The sequence below is a fragment of the Lepus europaeus genome, chromosome 3, assembly GCF_033115175.1.
Source record: "Lepus europaeus isolate LE1 chromosome 3, mLepTim1.pri, whole genome shotgun sequence".
NCBI classification, from domain to species: Eukaryota; Metazoa; Chordata; class Mammalia; order Lagomorpha; family Leporidae; genus Lepus; species Lepus europaeus.
In genome coordinates, this window is record NC_084829.1 from 107,304,309 (window position 1) to 107,319,780 (window position 15,472).

Here is a 15,472-nt window from a genome sequence, read left to right on the forward strand (position 1 = left end):
AGAGCCCCAAGAGCACAGTACCAGCTGCCTCCTGTGGTATGGGGGGCCACCCCCACCCCGTCCCTGACTTCCTCCTACCCCTGACACCACTACAAAGCCACTGGGAAGCTGTCCTTCTTCCCACACATACCTCCCCGAACTTCAAGTCTTTTCAAGGTCAAGTTCCATACTTATTACGGGATTTATATGTTTCTTCGCCACTTGACATACGTAAAATTATGCTATTGATGTTTTAGGTTACTATCTTGTTTTCTGATGTGTCACTTGGGATTTTCACCTCATTTTTGCCATAAACCCTAAGGATTTTTTGGTTTTGATTCTTTTTAGAGATATTTGATTGACAATTTTTCATTTTTATTCAAAAGCAGAGAGAGAGAGAGAGATTGATTGATTGATTCCATCTGCTGTTTCACTCCAAATGCCTGCAATAGCCAGAGGTGGGCCAGGCAGAAGCCAGGAGCCAGGAACTCAATCCAGGTCTCCCATGTGGGTGGCAGGAACCAAGTGGCTGAGCCATCATCTGCTGCCTCCCAGGAAGCACATGAGCAGGAAGCTGCATCGGAAGTAGAGTAGCTGGGACTACAACCACTCTGATATGGGTCGCAGGCGTCACAAATGGCTACTTAACTGTTGCACTAGAAGCCTGCCCCCAGCCATTAATGCTGCACCATGCAGAGGTTTTTAGGAACACATGTCATGCTATAAGAGAACTGACTCTATTTCTTGCAAAGGGCAGCCGGGCCCAGAAGCTTCCCCAGACTCATTTTCGTCCCATCCCCTGGGTGCTGTGGTCTTTCAGCAAAATGCTCAAAATCCCTGGTGGTCTCCATTTCTGTCACACTGACAGACACTGATGCAGCAAATGCCTAGATCCACTATAACACTGGAGGCAGCAAAATGGTGCTGTTCTTTTTTTTTTTTTTTTTTGACAGGCAGAGTGGACAGTGAGAGAGAGAGAGACAGAGAGAAAGGTCTTCCTTTGCCATTGGTTCACCCTCCAATGGCCGCTGTGGTCGGCGCATCTCGCTGATCCGAAGCCAGGAGCCAGGTGCTTCTTCTGGCCTCCCATGCGGGTGCAGGGCCCAAGCACTTGGGCCATCCTCCACTGCACTCCCTGGCCACAGCAGAGAGCTGGCCTGGAAGAGGGGCAACCGGGACAGAATCCGGCGCCCCGACTGGGGCTAGAACCCAGTGTGCCAGCGCCGCAGGCAGAGGATTAGCCTATTGAGCCACGGCACCGGCCTATGGTGCTGTTCTAATTCTGTTACTTCCTTCTCATTTATTAATTAAAATTCTTTTTTAAGATTTTTATTTATTTATTTAAAAGAGTTTTAGAGAGAGGAGGAGAGAGATCTTCCATCCACTAGTTCACTCCCCAGATGGCCACAATGGCCAGGCCAGGGCTGGGCCAGGCCAAAGCTAGGAGCCAGAAGCTTAACCCAGGTCTCCCATGTGGGTAGCAGGGACCCAAGCACTTGGGCCATCTTCCCCTGCTTTTCCCAGGCCATTAGCAGGGAGCTGAATTGAAAGTGGAGTAGCTGGGATACAAACCAGTGCCTATGTGGGATGCCAGCATTGCAGGTGGCAGCTTTATCCACTACTCCACAATGCCAGCCCCTATAATTCTTTTTTTTAATATTTATTTATTTGAAAGGCAGAGTTACAGAGAGGCAGAGGCAGAGGCAAAGAGAGAGAGGACTTCCATCCGATGGTTCACTCCCCAGTTGGCCCTAATGGCCAGAGCTGAGCAGATCTGAAGGCAGGAGCCAGGAGCTTCTTCTGGGTCTCCCACGTGGGTGCAGGGGCCCAAGGATCTGGGCCATCTTCTACTGATTTCCTAGGCCATAGCAGAGAGCTGGATCAGAAGTGGGGCAGCCGGGGCTCAAACCGGTGCCCAAACCAGTGCCCATATGGGATGCTAGCACTGCAGGCAGCAGCCTTACCTGCTACGCCACAGCACCGGCCCCTATAATTCTTGTATAAAGAGATGTTTCCTCTTATTTACAACTTGGTACAGTTCATAAAGGAAAGGCAGGATAAATGCTTGATTCTTTGTGTTTGTCAATTTTCAGGATAACATTTTTTTTTCTGGTTATGCCTAGGAGGTAAACAAGGCTTTATTTCATAACATCATTATGAACTCAAGGATTTAAAGTACTTGTTCAGTTTCGATCAATGCAATTACTATTCCTTGTGAAGCTCAAATTACTCCATCTTTGTACAGTAAGTGCCTCTTCCAGTTGGCTCCTGAGGCCTTCTGATATGACCCTAGCAATCTCTAAGAGCACTCTTGCTGATGGAACACAGGGTTCCGGACTCCTCTTGTACATTTCTTGCCTGAGATCTGGAGGCGGTCATTTCTCCCAGAAGCCCTGGTTTCTTTGAGTGAGAAGTGATTATTTCAAAAATACAGTTGAAATGCTGGGGGTGCTCATGGCTATTGGTCAGTTCTGTTTGTGGGCCTCCTCAGTGGACAAAGCTATATGTATAGAGAGGACACTTGTTGGATTTAAGGTGATATTTTTAATTCCCATTAGGGAATTATCAGCCTCAATTATATTTCATCAGTCTCTTCTTTCTTTCACATTGAAAGTCCTGATTGGGCCAGTACCACAGCTCACTACACTAATCCTCCACCTGCGGTGCCAGCACCCCAGGTTCTAGTCCCGGTTGGGGTGCCGGATTCTGTCCCAGTTGCTCCTCTTCCAGTCCAGCTCTCTGCTGTGGCCCAGGAGTGCAGAGGAGGATAGCCCAAATGCTTGGGCCCTGCATCCGCATGGGAGACAGGGAGGAAGCACCTGGCTCCTGGCTTCAGATCAGCCCAGCGTGCCGGCCACAACGCATCGGCTATAGTGGCCACTTGGGGGGGTGAACCAATGGATAAAGGAAGACCTTTCTCTCTGTCTCTTTCTCACTGTCTAACTTTGCCTGTCAAAAAAAAAAAAAATTAAAAAAAAAAAAAAAAAAGTCCTGATGGTAAAGGACACAGAAGATGATGGAATCAGAATATCAGAGAATTACTCACTGACCTTACATTATGTCTACAACAATCTCAGAATAACAATCCCAATAATGCCATCATCAGTACAATTATTGAGAAGAGTTTCCTAATATTTTTGCATGTATTCTTCATTTTCTTCCATTTAAAAAAGACTATCTCCACTGCTCAAGCAGACAGTAATTGCATTTTATGCTCTTACCCTTTGCCTCGTCATTGAATTTTAGTTCTCCAAGTGATTATGGGATTAATGCTCACCACCAGTCCTATGTCAAGGTCTCTTATAATCTGTTGTGTGAAAGTCCTCAAGAAAGGGGTTGGTGTTGTGGTGTACTGGGCTAAGCCTCTGCCTGCAGCACTGGCATCACATATGGGTACTGGTTCGATTCCGGCTGCTCCTCTTCCAATCCAGCTCTCTGCTGTGGCCTGAAATAGCAGTAGAAGATGGCCCAAGTCCTTGGGCCCCTGCACCCACATGGGAGACCCAGAAGAAGCTCCTGGCTCCTGGCTTTGGATCGGCGCAGCTCTGGGCATTGTGGCCATCTGGGGAGTGAACCAGTGGATGGAAGATCTCTCTCTATCTCTCTGCCTCTCAAATTAAATTAAATTAAGAAAAAGAATGAAAGTGCTCAGGAAGGGATTAGATAACACTCTTCCCTGAAGTTTTGCATGCCTGTAGCTCTGCGTGCCCTCTGTAATTCAAGGTCACTTTGGCTGGACAGAAAATCCTCATTTCACATTCATGATGTAAGCATCATAAATAAATTACTCTTTTTCTTCTGGCATGTTGCTATCAGAGAATGTGGTAATCATCTAATTTTCTTTCCCTTATTAGTTACTCTTTTTTTTTCTAAGGGTACAAATAATTTTTCCTTTTGCTCAATGCCTCTTAACGTTACTAAAATAGGTTTCAGTGTTGGTTGGTCTACTTCAATATTACTGGGAACATGGTGTGCTCTCTTTCAATCTTTTATACATATGTGAGGATTTTTATTTGAGGTATGAACATTTTTACTTGAGACATATAAATATTTTCACTCAAGGCATAAACATATACGTGAGGTATACACAGTAGTCAAGATGAATCAAACACCTAAGATACATAATTTAATAAATATAATTTCAGGTATTTCAGTATGATATTGTGTAACCAACACTTAAAATAGTATATAGAATATTAAACTATTTTACATATCTCAGGGGTGTTTTCTTTCATTACTGCTCTTAGCCTTCATTCTGATCCTTTGCACTAATTTAGTTCCTCAGGGATACTTGTTGTCTTCCATATGCTGGATGTTGCTTTCCACCTTCAATATTTATCACTTTCTTGTAAATTCTCTTCATCTTTCCTCATTTCTGTTTGTTTTATAAAGCCCCCCTTGCTGTGGCCAGTGCTGTGCTGCAGCGGGTCAGGCTGCCACCAGCACCCCACACAGGCACTGGTTCAAGTTCTCCCCACTCCACTTCTGATCCAGCTCCCTGCTAACGCATGTGGGAAAGCAGCCGCAGGTGGCCCGCGTCCTCGGGTCCCTGCACCCACCTGGGAGACCCAGATGGAGTTCCAGACACCTCGCTTTGGTCTGGCCCAGCCCCGTCTGTTGCAGACATTTGAGGAATGAACCAGCAGATGGAAGATCTCTCTCTGTCTCTCTCTCTCTATCTGTTGTGGTTTTTGCTCTTGTTATTTCTAGTTTCTTCATTTCCAAAATTACTTTTCTTCCATTGCTAATTCATTCCTCAGTCTGTCACCTAATGGGAGTTTTTCTAATTGTGACTGAGTTCTTTCACGTCCTGTATCATTTTCATATCGTTTTGCCTGTTTCGAGACAGCCTGTGACAGCTCTGATCTGTAGGCATGTCCCTCTAGCGTGGATTTGTTATCTGTGGTGATGTCACTCTGCTTTTTAATACTTTTTATAACCTTGAAATTTTCATTGTTCATTTTTAAGTAAAGCTCATTTTCCTAAGTGTTTAGAAGGAGGTGTGGCTTTAGAAGGAGGGTAGATTTTCTAATTTCACAGAGCTCCCTTTTGTGCTGTTTTCCTGTGGTGCTGGCTTGCTTTCTGAGATTTCCTGGCTCTGTTCCCACCCTTTTTTCATCTATTGTCCCTTTATCTTTTTACACTTCTGATTCCATTCCTGGCAGTTCTCCCACAGTTGAGCCTGCCCTGGGAGAGAGGTGGTCAGATCCTCTTTGAGAGCTCACAAGGGTTAGATTGCTCTGCTCCTGTTAAACCTCACCAAGGTCCCCTTGCACTTCCCCAGTAAATGGCTATTCTCTTATTTGTGGGCCCACCACATGCCCTGCTTTCCCTCACACAGATGCTGCTTCCAGATGGATCCATGGCTACTGCCTGCTTGTCCTCACCCACTGGGATTTTGGAATTCATGTAGCCACACCGTCATCTATTTTGTTGTGAATGTTATCCAGGGTTTTCAGTTTTTCTATTATTTTATCTGTTTTTATGTTGAGCTTTGGGAAAAGTTAAAAGCTATGACGCTAATACTACCATTGTCTCAAAATCCTCCCAAGAGCAATATTAATAGAATGATGATAAGGTGCCAATTCCAAATAATAGTAGGGCAAGTTACAAGCCTTAAAATACAAATTCCCCAGGACCAGTGCTGTGGCACAGCAGATAAAGCTCCTGCCTGGGGCATCAACATCTCATATGGGTGCCAGTTGGAGTCCTGGCTGCTCTATTTCCAGTCCAGCTCCTTGCTAATGGTCTGGGAAAAGCAGCATAAGATGACCCAAGTACTCGGGCCCCTGTCATCAATGTGGGCAATCCAGAAGAAACTCCTGGCTTCTGGCTTTGGCCTGGCCCAGCCCAAGCCATAGTGGGCATTTGGGGAGTAAACCAGCAGATGGAAGATCTCTGTCTCTCCTTCCCCCTCAAATACGTGAATATATAAAAATTCCACTGACACTACAATCCTCATTCAATGATTTATCCTAAAGAAATACTATGCTTTAGGCCGGCGCTGCGGCTCACTAGGCTAATCCTCCGCCTTGCGGCGCCGGCACACCAGGTTCTAGTCCCGGTCGGGGCACCGATCCTGTCCCGGTTGCCCCTCTTCCAGGCCAGCTCTCTGCTGTGGCCCGGGAAGGCAGTGGAGGATGGCCCAAGTGCTTGGGCCCTGCACCCCATGGGAGACCAGGAGAAGCACCTGGCTCCTGCCATCGGATCAGCGTGGTGCGCCGGCCGCAGCGCGCCTACCGCGGCGGCCATTGGAGGGTGAACCAACGGCAAAGGAAGACCTTTCTCTCTGTCTCTCTCTCACTGTCCACTCTGCCTGTCAACAATAACAAAAAAAAAAAAAAAAAGAAAGAAATACTATGCTTTAGCAAATAGGAAAAAAAAAATGTGTGTACAAAATCATTCTCTCCTGGAGTGCCTTCCCTTCCCTAGTCTGCACTCCCATTGCCCCAACACTCCCTTCTCTGGAGCTGTGAAACTAGGCAGGCCCCCTGAGTACTCAGCTGGCACAGTTCAGGATTACCTTCAAACACGGGTCCGTAAATCGACTCTCCGTCGTTTCCTCTTCCCGCGACTATATCTGAGAAACAGCAAGAAAGACCCGTTAGAATTCTGAGACTGAAAAACAGAGTAGAGTAATGCGAGGGGAAAGATGATAGTTTTGGCCGGCGCAACGGCTCACTAGGCTAATCCTCCGCCTGTGGCGCTGGCACCCCGGGGTTCTAATCTCGGTTGGGGCACCGGATTCTGTCCCGGTTGCCCCTCTTCCAGTCCAGCTCTCTGCTGTGGACCGGGAAGGCAGTGGAGGATGGCCCAAGTGCTTGGGCCCTGCACCCCATGGGAGACCAGGAAGAAGCACCTGGCTCCTGGCTTCAGATCAGCGCAGCGCACCGGCCATGGCGGCCATTTGGGGGGCAAACCAACGGAAGGAAGACCTTTCTGTCTCTCTCTCTCTCACTGTCTAACTCTGCCTGTCAAAAAAAAAAAAAAAAAAAGATGATACTTTCAATTATGATTCTCCATATGCCAGAGTAAGTTATCTATCTGTTCGATAGCTAAGCCATGGAATATTTCTATAAGGATTTCCCTCGTGTTTTCTAGGCCCTTTTCCTTTCATGATCCTATTTTGCCCCCCTCAGAATAACTGAGTCATGTCTAATGAAAAGGCAAAACCTTTAAAATGATGATGTATTAAATTATGATTATACACATGATTTTAGGGAAGCTTGTTCATGTAAATTCTATTTACTATACAAATTATCCCACAGTCCACCTTGCTTTTCAGAAAAATGGAAAGATTAAACTGGAAGAGTTAAGCTTGGTTTAGAACATGAAGAAAAACAGGTGATCTAAAACAATTTCCTGTTTCAATTTTCATTCCCATAGCTACCCTATGACATATTTGCCCCATAAATGATAATATTTATTTATTTTTAAATATTTGATTTATTTATTTGAGAGCTACAGTTACAGAGAGAGAGGCAGAGAGAGAGAAAAATTTTCCATTCACTGGTTCACTCCCCATATGGCCTCAACAGCCTGAGCTGAGCCGATCTGAAGTCAGGAGCTAGGAGCTTCTTCCAAGTCTCCCATGCAGGTGCAGGAGCCCAAGCATTTGGCCCATCTTCTACTGCTTTTCCAGGCCACAGCTGCATTGGAAGTAGAGTAGCTGGGACTAGAACTGGTGCCCGTGTGGGATTCTGGCACTGCAGGTGGATGCTTAGCCCACTACACCACAGTGCTAGCCCTGATAATATTTATTTACCCAGTATTTCTGAAATGAAACAACTTATAATGGAATGAGGTACGTTTTTTAGGTGATTATACAACATGCATATTTTGGCTTGGATCATGCTCCCTGCGCAGTAAAAGACTCCATGCACAAGTCATTGCTAAACCCATCTACAGGCAGAAGGGAGGCAACGCCTGCCGTGGCAGCGGCAGTCTCAGGTCCTCCTGCTGTGCACAGCCTCCCCATAGGTCTCCTTGACTTCTCTGGCTCCCCGACCCACCCCGATCTGCAACACAGTGTTCCAGAATATCTGCGGAAAGACTCTTATTTTCACTCAGTACAAGCAATTCATTAAAAAAAAATTTATTTGAAAGGCAGAATTACACAGAGATAGGAGGAGACTGAGACAGAGAGATCTAATTTCAATCTGCTGGTTCACTCCCCAGATGAATGCAATGGCTGAGGTTGGGCCAGCCAGAATTCCATCTGGGTCTCCTACGTGGGTGCAGGGGTCCAAGGACCTGCACCGTCTTGTGCTGCCCTCCCAGGCACATTAGCAACCAGGACTTGAACCAGGGCAATTATGGGATGCTGTCTTTGCAGGCAGTGGTCCAACCCACTGTGCTGCCAGGCCGGCCTTACCTAGCATGTTCACTATTCCAAGGGCTGCTGTCTCTCACTGTGCACAGTGCTTGTGGAACACATCCTCTCATTGTCATCACTGTCACCATCATCACGCTCAGTGTGAGGATGACATAATAAAAGGTATTAAATTATATCTTGAGGGGCCAGAGCTGTGGTGTAGCAGGTAAAGCCGCTGCCTGCAACGCTGGCATCCTATATGGGCGCTGAATCAAGTCCTGGCTGCTCCTCTTCCAATCCACCTTCCTGCTAATGTGCCTGGGAAAGCAGGGGAGGATGACCCAAGTGCCTGGGTCCCTGAACCCATGTGGGAGCCCCAGAAGAAGCTCCTGACTCCTGGCTTTGGTCTGGCCGGGCCCTGGCCATTACAGCCATTTGGGAAGTGTACCAGTGGGTGGAAGAGCTCTGTCTCTTGCTCTCTTTCCCTGTAACTGTGCCTTTCAAATAAATACAAATAAATCTTTTAAAAATAAATAGTAAATTATATCCTGAGAGACTGAGATACTTCTGAATGTAGAAGGCCTATGGGTAGTACAGAGAGGGAACCCAACCAAAGTGCTATAATACCTTCTTTAACTTTGTAGTTTTTAAATAAAGAGAATGTACGTTTCCTGTTCAACATTTCATTCATTCATTCATTCAACAAATACTGAGCACCTTACTATTTGCCAGGCACTATTCTAGAAGGTGGGATGCAACAGTGAACAAAATAGATAAAAATTTCTTCCCTCCTGGAATCTATCCTCTAATGAAGAGAAATACACAATAAATAAACACAATAAAAAGTATGTAAGAGTATGCCCAAAGGAGAAAACTGCTATTAGGGATAGGCACTATGGTGCAGCAGGTTTTGCCATTACCTGTGACACTGACCAGCATCTCCTAATGCAATCGTGTGAGAGCTGGCTGCTCTACTTCCAATCCAGCTTCCTGCTAATGGCCTGGGAAAGCAGAGGAAGATGGCCCAAGTGCCTGGGCCCCAGCACCCATGTGGGAGATCCAGATAAAGTTCCAGGTTCCTCGATTCAGCTTGGTCCAGCCCTCGCTGTTGTGACCATTTGGGGAGTAAACCAGTAGATGGAAGATGTCTGTCTCTCTCTTACAATGTGTGTATGTGTGTGTGTTTCTTTCCTTTTCTCTGTAATTGTGCCTTTTGAAAAAAAAAATCTTTTTAAGAAACTATTATGAAGACTAATACAACAAGGTAAGGTGATCGGAGAATACCAGGGGAGGGGTGAGAAGAGTTACGCTAAGAGGGCACAGCGGCAGATTTAGCCAGCATGGTCAGGAAGATCCTTGCTGAAATGAACTCTGGGCAAAGATCAGAAACAGATACAGGGATGAAGCAAACAAATATTTGTGGGGATATCTGGGAGGAGTGTATCCAAGGCGAAACAAACAAAAATTCCTCAAAAAAAAAGGATGGCCCATGCCTGACGTGCCTAAGGAACAGCAAGGAGGCCAGTATGGGGCAGAGCGGGCAGAGGGAGATAGCAGGAGATGAGAAGTAGTAGAGGGCGTGCTGAGCAGATGGTGTAGAGCCTGCTGGTTCCAAAGGCCACAAGGAGCACACAGCCACATCCTAAGGTATAGCTTGAAACCACGTTTAGCTCCTGTACCCAAAATGCTACACGTGCCTATGGGAATTTGACATCTGAAGAAAGAGGACTGCTTCTAGAACTTGGTACTTTCAATACACCACGATGTTGAATTCTCACCACATCCTGTGATACTGTGATGATATTCTAATTATCCCCATAAAAAAACTTATTTACTTGAAAGGTAGATTTGAGAGAGAGAGAGAGAAAGAGAAAGAGAGAGAGAGTGAGAGAAAGGTCTTCCATCTGCTGGTTCACTCTCCAAATGGCTGCAATGGCCAGGGCTGGGCTGGGCTGAAGTCAGGAGTCAGGAGCTTCATCCAGAGAGCCCAAGTACATAGGCCACTGCCTTCCTAGGCACATTAGCAGGGAGCTGTATCAGAAGTGGAGCAGTAGGGACTTGAACTGTTGCCCATAGGGGATGCTGGCATAGCAGGTGGCAGGGACCCAACTACTTGAGCCCTCATCTGTTGCCTCTTAAGAGAATGCATCAGCAAGAAGCTAGAGAGGAGCAGAGCTGGGATTCGAACTAAGCACTCTGATATGGGAGGTAGGCATCTCAAGCAGCATCTTAAACACTCCAGCAAATGCTTGACCCTCACAATCTGATTTTTCTACCAAATTGATTTTACTGGGGCCAGTGCTGTGGCATAGTAGGTTAAGTCTCTGCCTGCAGCGCCAGCATCCCATATGGGTGTCAGTTCGGGTCCCGGCTGCTCCATTTCTGATCCAGCTCTCTGCTATGGCCTAGGAAAGCAGTAGAAGATGGCCCAAGACCTTGGGCCCCTGCACCCGTGTGGGAGACCAGAAGAAGTTCCTGGCTCCTGGTTTTGGATCAGCCCAGCTCCAGCAATTGAAGGCATCTGGGGAGTGAATCAGCGGATCTAAGACCTCTCTGTCTCTCCCTCTCTCTGTCTGTAACTCTACCTCTTAAATAAATAAGTCTTTAAAAAAATTTATTTTACCGGCCGGCACCGCGGCTCACTAGGCTAATCCTCTGCCTTGCGGCGCCAGCACACCGGGTTCTAGTCCCGGTTGGGGCGCCGGATTCTGTCCCGGTTGCCCCTCTTCCAGGCCAGCTCTCTGCTGTGGCCAGGGAGTGCAGTGGAGGATGGCCCAAGTGCTTGGGCCCTGCACCCCATGGGAGACCAGGAGAAGCACCTGGCTCCTGGCTTCGGATCAGCGAGATGCACCAGTCGCGGTGGCCATTGGAGGGTGAACCAACGGCAAAGGAAGACCTTTCTCTCTGTCTTTCTCTCACTGTCCACTCTGCCTGTCAAAAAAATTTTTTAAAAAAATTTATTTTACCAATGCCTTACTGTCTCATCTGTGCACTTTACTGTTGGGAAGGTTTACCTCAAATAAACACACACACACACATACACCCACATATATACACATATACACATACACACACTCACACACACACAATAATGTGACCTACTTTCTCCAAATCTTGCTCAGGGGGTAGAGTGAGACAAGGATTAACCAAAAACCAGGACACAACACAGCCCAGCACATGACTCAGCAATGAACTGAGTATCAGGAGACCCTAATATTGGCCCCCTCAATGATTGCTTTAAATTAGCAAAACATCTAAAACAATCTAAAGGCTCACCAATGGGGAATTAACAAAATTGGCATAGCAATACTACAAAAAACTAGGAAGACAAAGATTTTGTTTGTGTTTATTGACATGAAAAGATAAATACCACATTTTAAGTGGAAAAACAGGAGGTGAGGTAACAGTACTTGTGAAAAGATCTCACTTCGGAGAAATGGAGGGAAAAATTGCTGCTTGGAAGTCTGTTTTTTCCCCCTCATTGCCCTAAGAATGTTCCAAATGACAAAAAATAAAATTAAATATCAAAAGAAGTTTCTGTATATGTCAAGTTCAAGCAAATCTCCTTCCACATTAAGCCAGTTATTTTAAATTGCTGCCTTATTGCTCCCTATGGAGAACCTCCCAAAGGGCTCTAAAATGTAAATTTGTTGTGCCGGAGTTGTGGCATCGTGGGTAAAGTTGCATCCTATATGGACACCGGTTCGAGTCCTGGCTGTTCCACTTCTGATCCAGCTCCCTGATAATAAGCCTGGGGAAAGCAGTGGAAGATGGCCCCAGTGCTTGGGCCTCTGCACCTACGTGGGAGACTGGAAAGAAGCTCCTGGCTCCTGGCTTTAGTCTAGCTCAGCCCTGGCCTTGCAGCCATTTGGGGAGTAAACTAATGGATGAAAGATAAGATTTTTAAATAAATCTTTAAAAAAATTAATTTGGGGCCAGCGCCGTGGCTTAACAGGCTAATCCTCCACCTTGCAGCGCCGGCATACGGGTTCTAGTCCCGGTCGGGGCACCGATCCTGTCCCGGTTGCCCCTCTTCCAGGCCAGCTCTCTGCTGTGGCCCGGGAGTGCAGAGGAGGATGGCCCAAGTCCTTGGGCCCTGCACCCCATGGGAGACCAGGAGAAGCACCTGGCTCCTGCCATCGGATCAGCGCGGTGCGCCGGCCGCAGTGCGCCTACCACGGCGGCCATTGGAGGGTGAACCAACGGCAAAAAGGAAGACCTTTCTCTCTGTCTCCCTCTACTGTCCACTCTGCCTGTCAAAAAAAAATAATTAATTTTGTGCTGTCAACCAACCATGTTGTCTGTGTAAAGCCAAAGGACTGAGGGGAAAGAAAGAAAAAATGGATACCAAATCCTCCAGACACTATTTTTCTTTTTTTAAAAAAGATTTATTTATTTGAAAGGCAGAGTTAACAGAGAGGTAGAGACAGAGAGAGAGAGAGGTCTTCCATCTGCTGGTTCACTCCCTAAATGACTACAATGGCTGGCACTGAGCCAATCCAAAGCCAGGAGCTAGGAACTTCTTCTGGGTCTCCCACACAGGTGCAGGGACCCAAGGACTTGGGTTATTCTCTACTGCTTTCCCAGGCCATAGTAGAGAGCTGGATCGGAAGTGGAGCAGCTGAGACTCAAACTGGTGCCCATGTGGGATGCAGGCAGCAGCTTTACCTGCTATGCCACAGCACCTGGCCCCCTTACTAGGTTTCTTAAAAGTCCTGTATTTCTAGTTTCTTTTATTTACTTAGGTAAGTATTGGGGGCTAGTGCTGTGGCGTAGTGGGTAAAGCCGCTGCCTGCAGTGCTGGCATCCCCTATGGGTGTCGGTTTGAGTCCTGGCTGCTCCACTTCTGATCTAGCTCTCTGCTATGGCCTGGGAAAGCAGTAGTAGAAGACGGCCCAACTCCTTGGGTCCCTGCACCCACATAGGAGACCCAGAAGAAGCTCCTGGCTCCTGCCTTTGGATCAGCTCAGCTCTGGCTGTTGCGGCCAACTGGGGAGTGAACCATCGGATGGAAGTCTCTCTCTCTCTCTGCCTCTCCTCTCTCTGTGTAACTCTGACCTTCAAGTAAATAAATAAATCTTTAAAAAAAATGCTACTGTGCGTTCCTATATGATTTTTTTAAAGATTTATTTTATTTACTTGAAAGGCAGAGTTGGAGAGTCAGAGAGTAGAGAGATCTTCCATCTACTGGTTCACTCCCAAATGGCCACAACAGCAAGGGCTGGACCAGGCTGAAGCCAGGAACCTGGAGCTTCTTCTGGGTCTCCCACATAGGTGCAGGAGCCCAAGTGCTTGGACCATCCTCCACTGCTTTCTCAGGCTGGATTGGAAGTGGAGCAGCCGGGTTATGAACTGGTACCTACATGAATGAAGGTGTTGCTGGCTGTGACTTTACTGGCTATACCACAATTTCTGGCTCTACCTGTACAACTTCTTAATTTAGAATGTTCCAGGTAACATAATTTAGATTTGCTTATTTTATTAGGGATTTAAAATAATACAAAAATGAAATTTGAATTCATCACTTGGCCATATAAAACATCATTTAAATATGTGTATTTAGTATTAAGTGTTTCTAATTCTATATACATTTTATAAAGATACACTGGTAAAATTTCAGACATTCTGATCTGATGCTGTAATTAAGTTGTATTTAAGATTTTGAACTCACCTCCTCCTTGTATCCAACCATTTGGTACTATTTGATGGAAAATTGAATTTTTGTAATGTAGCCTTACACCTCTTTGAGAAAACCCTGCTTTTCCTGTGCACAAGAGCTGAAAGTTTTCACATGTTTTGGGACATACATCAGAGTATAGCTACAAAATAAAGATAGAAGGTTTCAAAGATTAAATATTTAAGATTTCAACAGTATCTGTTGATCCCACCACCCTCAACTTATAAAACAACAATAATATCTCTTACCTCAAAAACCAGTCTTCCAATTGGAACTGAATCAATTCCAATGTCCAAGAACACAAAATCATGCTATTAAAAGTAGGGAAAGAAAGATAATACAGGTCACTGCCTTGTATGGAAGTTTTAGCAATGACCAAGAATATAACAGGTATAATTTTTTAAAGATCTGTTTCATTTATTTGAAAGGCATAGTGACAAAGAGACAAGAAGACAGAGGGAGAAATAGATCTTCTGACCACTGGTTCACTCCCCCAAATGCCTGCAACAGCCAGGGCTGGGTCAGGCAGAAGACAGGAGCCAAGAACTCCACCTGGGTCTCCTGCATGGGTGGCAGGGGGCCTATGCACTCCGGCCATCTTCCACTGACTTCCAAGGTGCCCCAGTAGGGAGCTGGGTCAGAAGCAGAGCAGCCAGAACTCCAACTGTGCTCCCGAATGGGATGCCATTGTTGCAAGTGGAGGCTTAACCTGCTGTGCCACAATGCCGGCTCCAGACATAATGTTTTCAGTGATAACATTTCAACACCATCACCAGTGTATAACTGCTAAAGAAAATGAGTGGGAGACAGCACATGTTAGCTAACCAGGAGGGAGGGACAATAAGGCCACTATATAGCCATAAGGAAGTGTGGTACCATGGGTGGGGAAGAGAAAGATGCTGTGCTTTTTCAGTCCTATTCATTACCACCTGTGTGTGCACAGGGGCCCCTAGCTTTTGTTTTCACTTGATTTCCTCTCTGGCAGAGATGAACATTTGTGAAACATTTCTCACCCTATTAACACATTTCCAAAACGGAAACACTAATCTTGTTCACAATAGTGTTTATTTAGGGGCCAGAGCCATCTAATGGAGTACCTTTCAAATCCTGGGAACTACTCTCCTATGTAAAAATACCACCTTATTTAACAAGGGGCATAACTTTCGTAAGAACCTGGGTACCATAAGTGAAACCACTTACAACGTATAGCAATCAAGGTCAGCAGAGTGGCATGGCAGGTTAAGCTGCAGCTTACGATGCCAGCATCCCATGTCAGAGTGCAGGTTTGAGTCCCAGCTCCTATGTTTTAGATCCAACTTCCTGCTAATGCACCTGGGAAAGCAGTGGAAGATGGCTTAAGTTCCTGCCACCGGTGTGGGAGACAAGGGTTGGAGTTCCAGGTTCCTGGCTTCAGCCTGACCCAGCCCTGGCACTTGTGGCCATTTGGGGAGTGAACCAGCTGATGGAAGATCTCCATCTCTCCTTCTCTCTAAAGCTCTTTC

General features: G+C 46.2%; 1 protein-coding gene across 3 annotated transcripts in view; it reads right to left on the reverse strand.

Annotated features, from left to right (window-relative positions):
• The window catches only part of PPIL6 (peptidylprolyl isomerase like 6), a 36,600-nt gene that overhangs the window by 11,803 nt on the left and 9,325 nt on the right, over positions 1 to 15,472 (reverse strand). For all 3 annotated transcript variants that reach the window (XM_062187648.1, XM_062187647.1, XM_062187649.1), the window contains exons 4-6: positions 14,219 to 14,281; positions 13,965 to 14,112; positions 6,503 to 6,559 (exon numbers count right to left, since the gene is read on the reverse strand). In XM_062187648.1, coding sequence (XP_062043632.1) covers positions 6,503 to 6,559; positions 13,965 to 14,112; positions 14,219 to 14,281 — 268 coding nt within the window. The remainder of the gene's footprint in view (positions 1 to 6,502; positions 6,560 to 13,964; positions 14,113 to 14,218; positions 14,282 to 15,472) is intronic.